The 12610-nt window shown below is 49.1% G+C and overlaps 1 protein-coding gene across 17 annotated transcripts in view; it reads right to left on the bottom strand.

The window, feature by feature from the left end:
• Positions 1 to 12610, bottom strand: part of LOC105487712 (TLE family member 3, transcriptional corepressor) — a 50219-nt gene that overhangs the window by 25937 nt on the left and 11672 nt on the right. For 9 of the 17 annotated variants that reach the window (XM_011751316.3, XM_011751388.3, XM_011751307.2 and 6 more), the window contains 2 exons: positions 2258 to 2320; positions 682 to 756 (listed from right to left, as the gene is read on the bottom strand). In XM_011751316.3, the coding sequence (XP_011749618.1) occupies positions 682 to 756; positions 2258 to 2320 (138 nt within the window). Of the gene's footprint in view, positions 1 to 651; positions 757 to 2257; positions 2321 to 12610 lie in introns of all 17 variants that reach the window. The other 8 variants (XM_011751378.3, XM_011751279.3, XM_011751268.3 and 5 more) reach the window with 1 other exon arrangement.

Here is a 12610-nt window from a genome sequence, read left to right as displayed (position 1 = left end):
AGCCAGGTAGACCTAGCTTCCCCTTTCCACTAAGGGGCCAATCCGGAAGTGGGCCTCACAGAGCACTCTTGGGTATGTCTTCCTGTGTAAAGGGGAGATGGGACTTCTAGAAAGTCAGGAAAACTGGTCTAGGCTCCCCAGCTGGAGTTCACAAGCGTACGTGATGAATGCTCAGCCAGGCAGCTTCGCACATGGGACAGCAAGACGTAAACCCAAATTCCACAGCACGATGCACATCAACAGTACAGCAGAGACTGTTCTGATCCCAGCGGCCAAAGAAGGGCAGACTTCTGCCAGGGAGGAGGCAGACAGGCGCCGGGGTAAGTGTGAGGAGGTGGCCAGGTACTGGCCAGTTGGCCTGGCCTTGAAGGTGACCCTAGGCCCCCACCCTCCTCAATGGCAAGGACACCAAAAGCCAGTGGAAGATGAGGCAGATGGCTGAAGAGGTGGATTTGAGGCATGCCTGGCTCCCCTTTAGTTTGAGGCCTAGGAGGCAACTGGGAGTCAATAGGGAAACAGTCCCACAGGGGTCCAAGCCCTTGGGGTGTTTGTAGAAGCCGGAGCCCTGGGGCTGCCATTCTTTGAGGCCAGCTAAGGTCAGGGTCAATCTCTGGTTATGATAAATGAGAGGAATAAAAGGGCTATACACACGGTAAGAGGCAGATTGGGGAGTCCACGTACCCCGATGATGGCGTTCAGCTCCGTCATGGTGACCTGCTTGGCGCGTTCCACTGCCTGCGCCACCTGCTGCTGGTGCTGGAGGGAAGAGGGTGTGCGTTAGATGCAGCCACTCTCCTGGACAGAGGAGGTGACGGACTGTGCAGCACTGGCAGGGACTCTCGGAGAGGCCCAGAGCAGACAGAGGAGCCCCACTGAACAGGCATAGGACACAAGCAGCGGGGAGGGTGACAGGCGATTTTCCTTTCTCTTTTAGACCTTTGTCAATGAGCATGTATTAGTTTTGTAATTGAAACTTCTTTTTAAGTTCTAAAATAAAGACGCATGCCAAAAGATGGCTATTAGTCAATCATACACACACAAATTTTTTCATGCAATTTGCGTATGAGCTGGATATCAGATGGTATTACAGGATGATTATTAGTTTTCTAAACACGGTAACAATACTGTAATCATGAAGGACGGTATCCCTGTTTTTAGGAGATGCAGTTATAGTTTTAGTGGTGAATTGTCAGAATATCTGCAATTTACACTCAAAGGATTTGGGGAAAAAGTGTATCTACATATACCTTACCCGTATCTGTTTAAATAGAGAGAAAACAAAGTATGTTTCCAGATAAACAGATAAAGAAAGAAAAAGTGGTAAAATAAACCCTAACTTAAACCACGGACTTTGAGTGATGATGTGTCAATGTAGATTCATCAGTTTCAACAAATGTACTACCCTGGTGAGGATGTTGATAGTTGGGGAGGATATGGGAAATCTCTGTGAAGCTAAAACTGCTCTTAAAAAAATAAAGTCTATTTTAAAAAGTGGTTGCATTAATTCCCTTTGGCCTTGAGGTAGTACCAGCCACATACACAGCTTTCTCCCCTACTGGGCTGCAAGCTCTGAGGGCATTGTCGTATCTGATTCTTACATATTAATTCAATCATTTATTGGTCACCACTCTGTGTCCAAGACCCAGGAGTCCGTGATGGAGCTGACATGGTCCCAGCCACTGAGTGGGAGTAGAGGGCAGGGCCTGCCCTGGCTGGAGTGAAATCAGGACAGAAACAGAGCCTGCTAAAGTCGGCCCATCTGTCTGGTCGGCACCAGGGGACTTCTTTGGAGGCATTTATCTCAAATCAGGCACTGGTCCAGCCGCTGTCCCAAATGGAGGTCCCTTGGAAGGCAGGCTTAGAAGGTGGCATGACCACCTAGTCATGCTCCCAGCAAGGACACTCTGTACCAGGAACTAAGGTCCCCTTTGGGCTGGGGATGCTAGTTTGGATGGGAAAGAGGCACCCACTGCCCACTGATGGTTAGGTCGCACGCCAGAACCCCCATCTCTGGACTCAGGCAATGGTAGAGAAACAATTGTATCAGAAGAAGGAGCAAATGGTCCCTCTGATACGGCCCCCTGCCTTCAGACTGGCCGGAGAAGGCTCTGGAAATCTCCAGATTGTCAGCTCAGTCAGTATGAATGGACAGGGGCTAAGGCTGGGGCTAGGGCTGGGGCTCAGGCTCCAGTGAGACCCCACCAGCCACTGGGCTGATTTGGAAAGAAAAGGAAGAAATAATAAAAGGAGGTCTTACCTCTTGTGACAGGAAAGGCATGATCTGTGCTAAAATTGTATTCAGTCTCTTCGCAATCTCCGTCTGCAAAGGCAAGGAGACCACATGAAGCTCAGGCAAATAAATTAAGTCACTGAAATGTCACAGACAAGTGGAAATGCAAACTCCCCCCCAAACCACAGCCCCTCTCCACGGGGCTCCATCCTTTCTGCCCTCAGTCTGCCTCCTGCCAGGAGGCTCTAGCTAAATCCACAGCATGAAGAAATCTCTTTCAACTCCCTCACAGCCAGGCTGCCTACATTTTGGGGAGCTCCAATTTCCATCAGAGGTGGTATATATGTCTGGATCAGAATATAGTTTGCATCCTCTGGATGGAATCCCTAATTAAAGCAAAATGAAATAAAAATCACCCCCAACAACCCAGCAAAATCCATTATAAGAGTGGAACACAGTTTAGTGAGAGAGGAACTGCTCTGCCCGCTGGTGCCCAGTGCCAATAGGACACGAGCTCTGAGACAAATGGGACAGAGCTGATAAGTGGTCCTATGTGGCAAAGGGTTCCCTGGGACTAGCCTCTCCCTCACCAAGATCAATCCATACCCCATATATATGCTACCAGCCTAAAATCCTACCATTAAACCTTCTTTTTTTTTTTTTTTTTCCAGTGAGACATGGTCTCACTGTCACCCAGGCTGGTGTGCAGTGGTATGCTTTTGGCTCACTGCAGCCTCGACTTCCTGGGCTCAAGTGATTCTCTCACTTCAGCCTCCCAAATATCTGGGACTACAGGTGCACCGCCATGCCCAGCTAATTTTTGTATTTTTGTAGAGACTGGGTTTTGCCATGTTGTCCAGGCTGGTTTCAAACTCCTGGGCTCAAGTGATCTGCCCACCTTGGCCTCCCAAAGTGCTGGGATTACAGGCATGAGCCACCGCACCCGGCCAACACTTCATTTTTTAGGATACAGCATTGCCTTGTCTAAGAAGCTGCTCAGAGACGTAATTCATTAGATCCCTAATCCCTCACAGAAGTCAATCTTAGAAACGCAGATCAATTCTCTGCCTCATCTCCCAACACCCCAGAAAAGACTGCATTTAGAAAGTCAACAGTTTCCACCAGCATCCTATGTAAACTTTAGATCTCAGATCAAGAGTGGTGCTATAAGGGTTAACTGAGTCCAGATAGAAAGGCCTAGAACCACTGACAGATGACTCTCAGAATTGCTTTTCTTATCTCATTCTGAATCCTGAGCCGGCCAGGACTAAGGTCCCAAAGCTGGCTTCAAAGCTCCCATCAGCACATAGCAATCTTTCAGAGACAAAACCATGACAACAGCCTTTAAAAATCTGTGAGTATCTGCATGTCAAATGATTCTGGATGAGAAATCCTTGTGCACTTAAAATAAAAACAATCTGAAGGCGCACAAATAGACCCTGGACTTCAGGAGAATTCCTGGGGCTAACACCCTCCACCCCCTCCACCCTTGGCCACTAAAGAGGACATCTCTGGTTTGTGGAAAGGCAAGCCATCAACTAAAGAGCCTTATGGGCTTTTGCAGGCCTGCGTGTTGGGCTGCCAGCCATGGTGGCAGGGCTCGCCAACCTACAGAGCCTGTCCGCTACAGTGGGGGATCCTGGTGGGGAGAGGATCAGGAATCACTGCTGTCAGCTTTCTGCCTGGAACACTCCAGCTCCTCAGGAACAGAGTCAGTGTTTCCCAGCCGGCACCACTGTTGGCATTTGGGGAGAGACAATTCCTGTGATGAAGGACTGTCACTCACATCCCAGGCCAACTGTGTCAACAACGGCCCCCACTTCCGAACTGCCCAGCTCAGACCCACTGGGACTTCACATTGACACATGTGTGGGGCACTCTAGCCAGGACACCATACATCAGGCTTCCTCAAACGCCATGCTATTGACATCTGAGGTTAGATAATTCACTGCTGTGTAGAGCTGTTCTGTGCACTGTAGGGCTTTTAACAGCATCCCTGGCTTCTCCGCCTCCTAGACACCCGTCATTCATACTCTAAGGAACCCAGAAGGATTACTAAATAATCATTATATAAATTATTAATCTAGTTAAGTGGGAAGAACTCTCCCAAACAGAGTCCTTCCTCACTCTGCTTATTTTTTCCCCGCCTAAATCAACTGATAGTAGGAATGGGGTTCAATGAAGCAAAAAAGTCCGGGTTGGATAGGGCAGGAGTTCTAGAAACAAGCATAGGCTGCACCTCACTCCAAACCTGCACAGAGTAACAAGTTCGCTCACCTTTGAGTTCACATGCCAAATAAGAATAGAAAGATATGTAAAAATAAAAAGCAAACAAAAGTAAACAAAAGAAACCAACCTGACTGTTGAGGAAGCTCACAGGTCCAAGGCCCGTTATCTCAAACAATGATAGAGCAGTGCCTGGCACACAGTAAGTGCTCCATAAATGTTTGGCCCAACGAATAGTATCACTGGCATCTACGCATTTATTGAGACTTCATATTGCAGTGACCCCTGGCTGTGGATCTGGGCCTGCCCCAGCGTGGGCAGCATCCGTGGGAGGGGCCGTGGTGGATGGAGTGTTGACATACAACTGGCTGGTGGGTAGCCAGTGGCCCAAGCCCTTCACCAATGGTGTGGGGCGGCACCTCCAAGCCAGGCCAATCGCAAGCCACCTAGATGGGTCTCTGGCCACTGCCCCTCCCCATGGCCAGGAAGGCAGGGGGCAAGTTCAGAACATCCCCAGTCACTCTGGCCTCCTCAGCAACTATTAACTTTCACAGTCTCTGGGAGGGCAGGGTGATTATAAAAAGGTTCTGACTGTGGCCTCCTTCCACTGGCAAACAGGCCAAGGGTCAGGGTCTTGGGAGTTGGCAAAAAAGAAAAGTAGCTGACCTTGCCCTTCCCCACACCCTTCAGCAAACACATGGCCAAAGGCTTCCCACAGGCAGGATCTTCCCATAGGGCTGGTCTGGAGCCCAGCTCACTCTGGTTATGAGGACAAGGGGTCTCCCAGGATTTATGTAGCCATCTGGGCCACCAGGTGACCACAGCTGGGTGGCTCAGGCCAAGTTCTCTCTCATTCTCACCCCTCCACCCTTCTAAAGTAGTTCCTGCCTCCCAGCACCACAAACAAGCATCAACTGAGGGCTATCACAACAACGCCACACAGATTCAGAACCTTCCACGAGCCTGGGTAGTGGCGTTCAGGCTGTGTTTCCTGAGGCCCACGTTCCATGAAGAGAGGCCTCTCTGCATGGCAGGAAGGCCTTTGGCACGTCACAAGACAGGACTCTGTAGGGTTGAGGCAGACAGAGGGGAGGGGCTGGGTTTACGTTGGGAGAACCTCCTGGTTCATGGTAAAAGTTGTCCTAACATAAACCCAGCCCCTCCCTTGGGAAAGGGGTGTGAAGCAAGCACATCCCATCCCTCCCAGCTGTCACTGTGCCATCATCTCCTAGTACCCTCTTGGGGTCTCCCCACAAAGTAGAAGCAGGGATTGGTCCTCCCCCATCTCTACAAAGGCTGCCCTACCCTGAGAATGGGCTGTGTGTACTCTGCAGAGTCAAAGCATGAACAGGAAAGCTGTTTGCTCAACATTTTTAAGACATGTTTATTTTTTGGAGGGTGGCGCTTGGGGGAGGGGAAGTTCCTGGAAAGGAAAAGCTGGCTTAACAGAAGCCCTCCTAACAACAGTAATGGCCGCTGACATCGCCCACCCAACTTGCCATGTGTGCATCCACAATAACCCCACAGAGAAGGCGCTTGTCAACATCTCCACTTTTCAGATGGGGAAACTGATGCCCAGCCATTAAGTGACCTCACTAAATGACTTCTTACCAAGAAGCCGAATTTTGACATTTCAAGAGAGCTTAGAGAAATATTTTTGAAAGAAAAACCACCATTAAGGTTAATAATTGACAGCACTTCTGATTAGAACAGCTGTTAAAACAGCATTGGATCCAACTCAAACAAGCTCTAAACATCAGTTCCAAAAAAGGGAAAAAAAAATTGTTGAAGTGTGACTTCAACAATTGGGACAGGTCACAAATCACAAACTGGAACTCGATCATACGTTGGAAAATTCCTTTTGGCAACTCGGCACAATCCGTTGTTATCAATAAGGCGGCTGTAGTTTCCAGAGGCCGACCTCCATCCTTCCCTCCATCCCGGTCCCACAAAGCCACTGCTTTTGAGCCGGGTCTTCAGAAGCGAACCTGAGAGGTGGTGGGAGGTGGGAAGACGGCTCCCTTTGGAAAGCACTTTGGAAAAGGTGTTCAAGGAGGCTGGTGCCGCCTTTGAAAGTTTCTTTTCAAGTATGGTTCAAAGCAGGCGGCTTTGTTGGTGGAAAAACATTGTTCCTCAGAAGGGACTAATCTACTAGATACAGACAGAGAAGCAGTTCAGAGAAATGGGGACAGAGGTCCTGCTACATTCAGAATCTGCACTACCAACTGGGCGCTGCGAGTAACATCTGCCCTGCATCTCTGTCGAGATTGTTAGGCAAATAAATGACAGAAAACAAGATAGTGGGGGGCAAGGGTAATTTCCCAAAGAGCAATCTGTTCCATGCGTCTTAGTAGCTCCCATTTGCATGATCATCTCCTCATTAAAGCAGGACCTCTGAACATCTTGCTGTAAACCGAGGGTACTTGAGCATTCTAAAAGTCTATTTCTCTAACCACAGTCTAGTATTCACGTTTGCTGCTACTTCGGACTATCCTTGGCCCTTGACCCAAGATACTAAATTAAGGGAGATGGAGCCTGATCTTGATCTGTACCCCCCAGCAACCTCCTGCTCCTGGGCTTGCGGCACCCAGCCAGTCCTTGCCCTTATTTTTAATGTAGGTGACTGTGTTCAACACACAGTCGAGAGTGACTTCCACCAGAGGGTCTGTCTGCTAGTTAGTTTTAAACTGCCCTGTCCTGTGCACCTGTGGACTCTGAATGCACAATTCCTTTTAAACTCAGCCAAATAAGGGCAAGGAGAAGAGAAAGCTGCCCCTTTAAAGAATGTGGTATGCTCCAGTGCCACACAGAAATGAGCTGGCCTCTACCTCCAATTCTGCCCCCATTTAGTTGTGTGGCTTGGGGCAAATCACTTCCCTTCTCTGGGCATTAATTTTGCCGTCTGCAAAATGAAGGGATTAACTAGATAATGTATTAAGATCCAGGAGCGCTAACTTATAGAGTTTTAGAACCCTAAATATTCCCAAATTGCTGTGCAGCTTATAATTTCCTCCATAAAGATCCATAAAACAGAGCATCACGTGAATTTACAAAGGACCAGTGGAGAAGAGCCAAGCCACCTTGAGATGTGGATGGATGCTGGCTGCTGGCTGGGCAGCTGGCTGACCTGGGCTGGGTCCCAAGGACCAGCCTTCAGAGCACGAGCCATTCAAATTTGTCCATCAGCAAAACTGCGCTTCGCTGCGGAAGAGCCTCTAGGCAAGAACAATGATATCATATTTCTAAGTGTCAAGCCCCTACTGTGCAGTTTCTGTGATTCACAAGGGAAGACTGGTTGGTGAGGCTAAGACAACCAGGCCAGGGTTCTCCAAGTTGTTGCATTCAGTGGGAAGGAATTCCATGTCTGTTAGACAGGCAAGCGGCCATCCCATGCTACTAGGTGTTTAGTTACATTTGTGAAATGAGGATTTCTTCTTCGGAAAATCAGGGCAGTGTCATGCAAAGAGCATGGTACTGTGAGTCTAGAGACCGTTTGTGGATGTGCGTGAAAGATGAGATGAGGAAGGGACCTGCCCATTTGAAAGGTGAATTACATTGCAAAGCCATGGGGAAGTGATGATTTTCATCCCAGCAGGCCTCTGGGCCTCAGGTTACTCCTCTAGAAAATGCGTGTGTTTAGGGGTGTCGTCTCAGTCAGCTCTGAGGTTCTTAAATTTTAATCAGGTTTTACCTGGTTCTCTGACTGAGTCCTTGGGATTTGAAAACAGTCTGCTTCATCTCGAATTAAATCTCAGAGCTGCAGGGAGAGGCTGGGGTGGGAGGCTATGCAGAAAGAGGTGGCCCTGGCCCCAACCTTCCCAGCAGCCTCCCAGCAGCCAGGCGCCAATCACCCAGATTCAGAACACCACGTCTGGGCATTTAACTTAAAATATCCCATTGCATTTCCTAGGCAATACTAAATGGATAGCCCCTGAATGATTTGACTAAAAGAGGATATTCCTTGCCAGGTAGTTTCTCCTTAGGCCGAGCTCAGAGAACACTGAAATAAAGCAAGCGGGTGTTTTATCAACAGAGGAAGAAATCCATGGGGGGCCGGGGGACAGCCAACAAAAGCTGGGATGGGGTTCCCAGGCCCTGTTCCATGCACGCCATGGGCTCTGAGAGGAAGCAGTGCTACAATATAAGAAGGGGAGGAGGGTCAACAAATGATCCATGCAGTAGCCTTGGGAAATGTAGCCCCTCCCGCTACTGGAGGGGCTGGTGAAGGTTCACATCACAGATCACTCAATGATAGGTGAGCCTTCTTAAAGGCCCTTTTAGCACTGACATATTGATCAAATTATATATAACTACAACGCCATTAAATATTTATGCCCTCCGAGGAAGCCTGCTGAATTCTTTATGCAGGGAGGACTTGGTACAAGAAAGGCCCAGCCCCCTCAGCGTGACCCTGAGGATCTGTCTCCTCGGGGAGGGACAGGGATGCTGGCCTGGGCCACCCTGTGAGGACACTCTGGGCACCAGCCCCTGTGCCCTCCACAGGCGGGTAAGGATGACAGTGAGGATCCAGGGCAGGGAGAAGGAAACGCACTCACTCTTCCCCAGCTAGGACCAACCAACGGCAAGGGACTCTGGGGTTGCTGAGGTTGGGACGACCCTTCTGCACACTTCCCTGAAAGGAATCCCACCTCCCCTTTTCTTCCAGGGGTCTACGGTGTAAGGGAACTGGGGATAGTGAGGCTGAGTGAGCATGCATCCAGGCAACCCAATCCCAGAAAGAGGTGGCAACATACAGTCTAGAGTCCTGTATTCCTAGCCCAGATCCACCCTGCACTTGGGCCTCAGTTTCCACTGAATAAAGAAGGCCGATCTGAGTCCAGTGTAATAATCAGAGCTCTCAAAAATGAATTAGGTGCTGTGTGAGTGCCCTGCCCTTGGGAGCATTCCATGGAGACCCAACAGAGACTTGGAGGCAGGCACCACAGGGCCTATATGACAGCTCAAGTCCCTGTCGGCTTTGGGACTCTAAGAGTTTCATTCCTCAGACTCTCAGTTTCCATCTACCGGGCTTCCTGTTAACAAGATCCAATAATCTTTAAATATTTGTTCACTTTAATTTCTTGGTTCCCAAACACTAAACTCTGCTTGCCTCCCACCCCTACTTGTGAGGGGAGATGGCTCTCAAAGAGCTAGCTTGTACAGACAGAACAGGGAGTGCTTTTTCAGATTACACCTTCCCCCAACACTGCCCATTCATCCCAGGCACACCACCCCCACCCTTCCCTCTCTTCTTCTCCTCCTCCCTCCCCTCAGATAACCCCCTGCCCCCTCCCCCACCTTCCCAGACTCCATTGGCCAACTCCTGCCAGGAGGAAAAATTCTCAATTCATCCCTGTGGGGTTGCCATGGCAACCCCCAGCCACCTAATCCCCCTTGGAACATTATGCAAATCTCCCCTTGCCCCTCAACAGGCTGTAAAAGTCACATTACCCTTGCAGAGACAGCTCATTAAATTTTGGGGGTCTCCCCACATCAGGTCAGCACTACAAATGAAATGCTGGCTAGGATTTTTTAAGGGCATGGATTCTTTGGGAAACCCAAGTGGCATGAGGGAAGACTAAGGTGAGGGGAAGAGGAAAGACTGACTGTGGGCAGAGACAGAGCCCCATTCTATCTACCCACCATCTTATTCACAACCAAAGAGCATACCTCTTCCATAAATTAAAAGAAAAAGGGTTAGAGGGTCTTCTTTCTCCAAATAAGGAAGGCAGGAGTGATGGCATTTCTTAGGCTATGAAAATCAAGATCAGTCATTTAGAAACTTATTTTATATGATAAGCTCCTTCTCAAACTGACCTCCTCCCAAGTCACACCATTTGACCTCTCATTTTACAGATGAGGCAAATGAGGCCCAGAGTGGGCAAGAAGCTGTCACACAGGAAGACCACACAGGAAGACCAGGTGGTAAGCAGATCTCCCAGGTTAGAGCCAGACTTCTTCCCTCTATATCAAGGCCTCTCAACCAATAGTAATTGTTTCCCCAAGGGATTCTGGCAATGCCCAGAGACATTTCTGGATGTCACAAACTGGGGCACTGATAAAGATAACTAGTGGGAAGAGATTAGAAATGCTGTTAAACATCCTAAACACAGAGGACAACCTCACCACAAAAAAGTAGCCAGCCCCGAATGTAAACAGCACCCAGGTTGGGAATCCCTGATCCACATGTGGCTGACACTCAGGTTTTATTGAATTCTTCAAGGGTTCATCTGGTTTCTTCCTAGCACTGGAATCAATGCCTATAGTACGGTGGTCTGGGGGTGGACACGGGGGAAGATCACAGGAGACCTCATCTTGATATGGTCTGTGGATAAAGATCACTGAGGTCCACGAGGGAAGCAGGCCTGGTTTCCAGTTCTGAACTGGCCGCTGGTCCGCTGTGCAACAATGAGCAAGTTACTCAACCTCTTTAACCGTCAGTGCTGCTATCTGATGCGTGGCGCCCACGGTGCCTATGCTGCAGGATTGTAGAGCCAACAAGTCACATATGGGAAAGGGCTCTGAGAAATCTTACAACATATGCAACACCAAGGATCTTGTCCTCTATGTCTGAGGTCTTCACAATTTGGAGACTCTGTTCCTTTGTGAGAATACCTTGCTTCGGCCTTTCCATGTGCCAGGTATTGTGCTAAGCAGGCTATATGCATCCTTCGTGGCACTCCCTATAACTGTAACTATACAATTTATGAAGCCACCAGCCACCTGTGGCTAGCTAAATTTAATTAAAATTAAATGTCAAACTCAGTTCCTCAGTCACAGTAGCCATATTTCAAGTGCTTACGAGCCACATGTGGCTGGTGGCTGCCTTACTGAAGAGTGCAGACACACAGCATTTCCATCACTGAAGAAAGTTCTACGGGCAGCACTGCCCCAACAGGCAGGTGTTATTATTATCTCCACTGCAAACTGAAGATCACAGAGGTCAGTCTGCTCAAAGTCACACACCAACAGGAATTGATCTGGGACTCAAACCCACATTTGTCTGACTCCCAAGTCAACCTCTTAGCCATAGAGACAAATCTCCCAGCTCCTGGTGCTCTACACGTAACTCTCCAGGATCACCTGGCAAGAACCTGTGATCTTCTGAGGGAGAAACGGAATTCACTGGGCAAGAAAAACCCCACCCATCACCCAGTAGGCCTGGAAAATGCCCAATGGGCATTCAGCGTCCCGGGAGTTTAAGAAGGGAGTTTGCCCAATATCCCTGGGCAAATGGATAGTGAGGAAGAGCTGGGTAGGGGTCTCTTAAGAAGTAAGGTAAAAAACTAGGTAACAGAACAGTGAGAAAACCCAAGACGCAAAGAGAAAGGGGTATCTAGACACTTCTCAAGTTCCTGCAGGCCGGGCCTGTGGGTGCCACACACAAGGACTAGGTGACATGGAGGCTGAAACCAGGCCAACAGCAGAAAGACCCTGTGGGGGAGCGGCAGGTCTTTCGAGCTCTAAACCAGGCTGCTTCTCCCCCATTTCAAGTCTGGCTTCATGGAGATCCCCCGTTTCTCTGGGATAAAGTATGAGATCCCAGGAATTGAGGGATGGGAGATGGGGAATTCGTCCCGTCTTTCCCCAGGGCTTCTGCTGTTAGGCAAAGCAAAATAAGAACTGGACTTTAGCTTTCTTCACTGGAGATGGAGATCAGAGGAAGGGGCCTCCTTCTAGGAAAATAGGCAAGTAAGGGTTTAAGGATGAGCTAAAGACCTATTTTGACCAATCAGTACCAACAGGCTCACTTCCTCTATCTCCCCTGCTCCTCCTTCCTCTATCCCACCCAACCAGTTAGACCCTCATTCCAGACCATCTGGCATCACCTGCTGCTTCTGAGCCCTCTGAGTGTCCTACTTTTCCCTGGACAGAGGCCAGGAAGGTTAATAGAAGTTCTTGTACCCCACCCCCACCAGAGAGCTAGAACAGACTCCCATCCCTTGTCCACTAGTCCGCACTGAACTGCCTTCCTCTTCTAATTTTCCCCAGCAGAAATCGCAAAGCATCACTGGTTCCAAAGGATGCCCCTGCCAGTATTATCAGAATTAATCAGTTTCAGATCCAAACTCAGCAAAGACCTGTTGAGGGCTAGCCCAAGGGAAAGATTTGGGGAGTGGGTGAAGAGTCGCCTCCTCCAAACTTTTGGTCATA

Source organism: Macaca nemestrina, chromosome 7 (genome assembly GCF_043159975.1).
Source record: "Macaca nemestrina isolate mMacNem1 chromosome 7, mMacNem.hap1, whole genome shotgun sequence".
In the NCBI taxonomy this organism is placed as follows: Eukaryota; Metazoa; Chordata; class Mammalia; order Primates; family Cercopithecidae; genus Macaca; species Macaca nemestrina.
The sequence above is the reverse complement of the archived record's forward strand: the minus strand, read 5'-3'. Positions and strand labels throughout refer to the sequence as shown.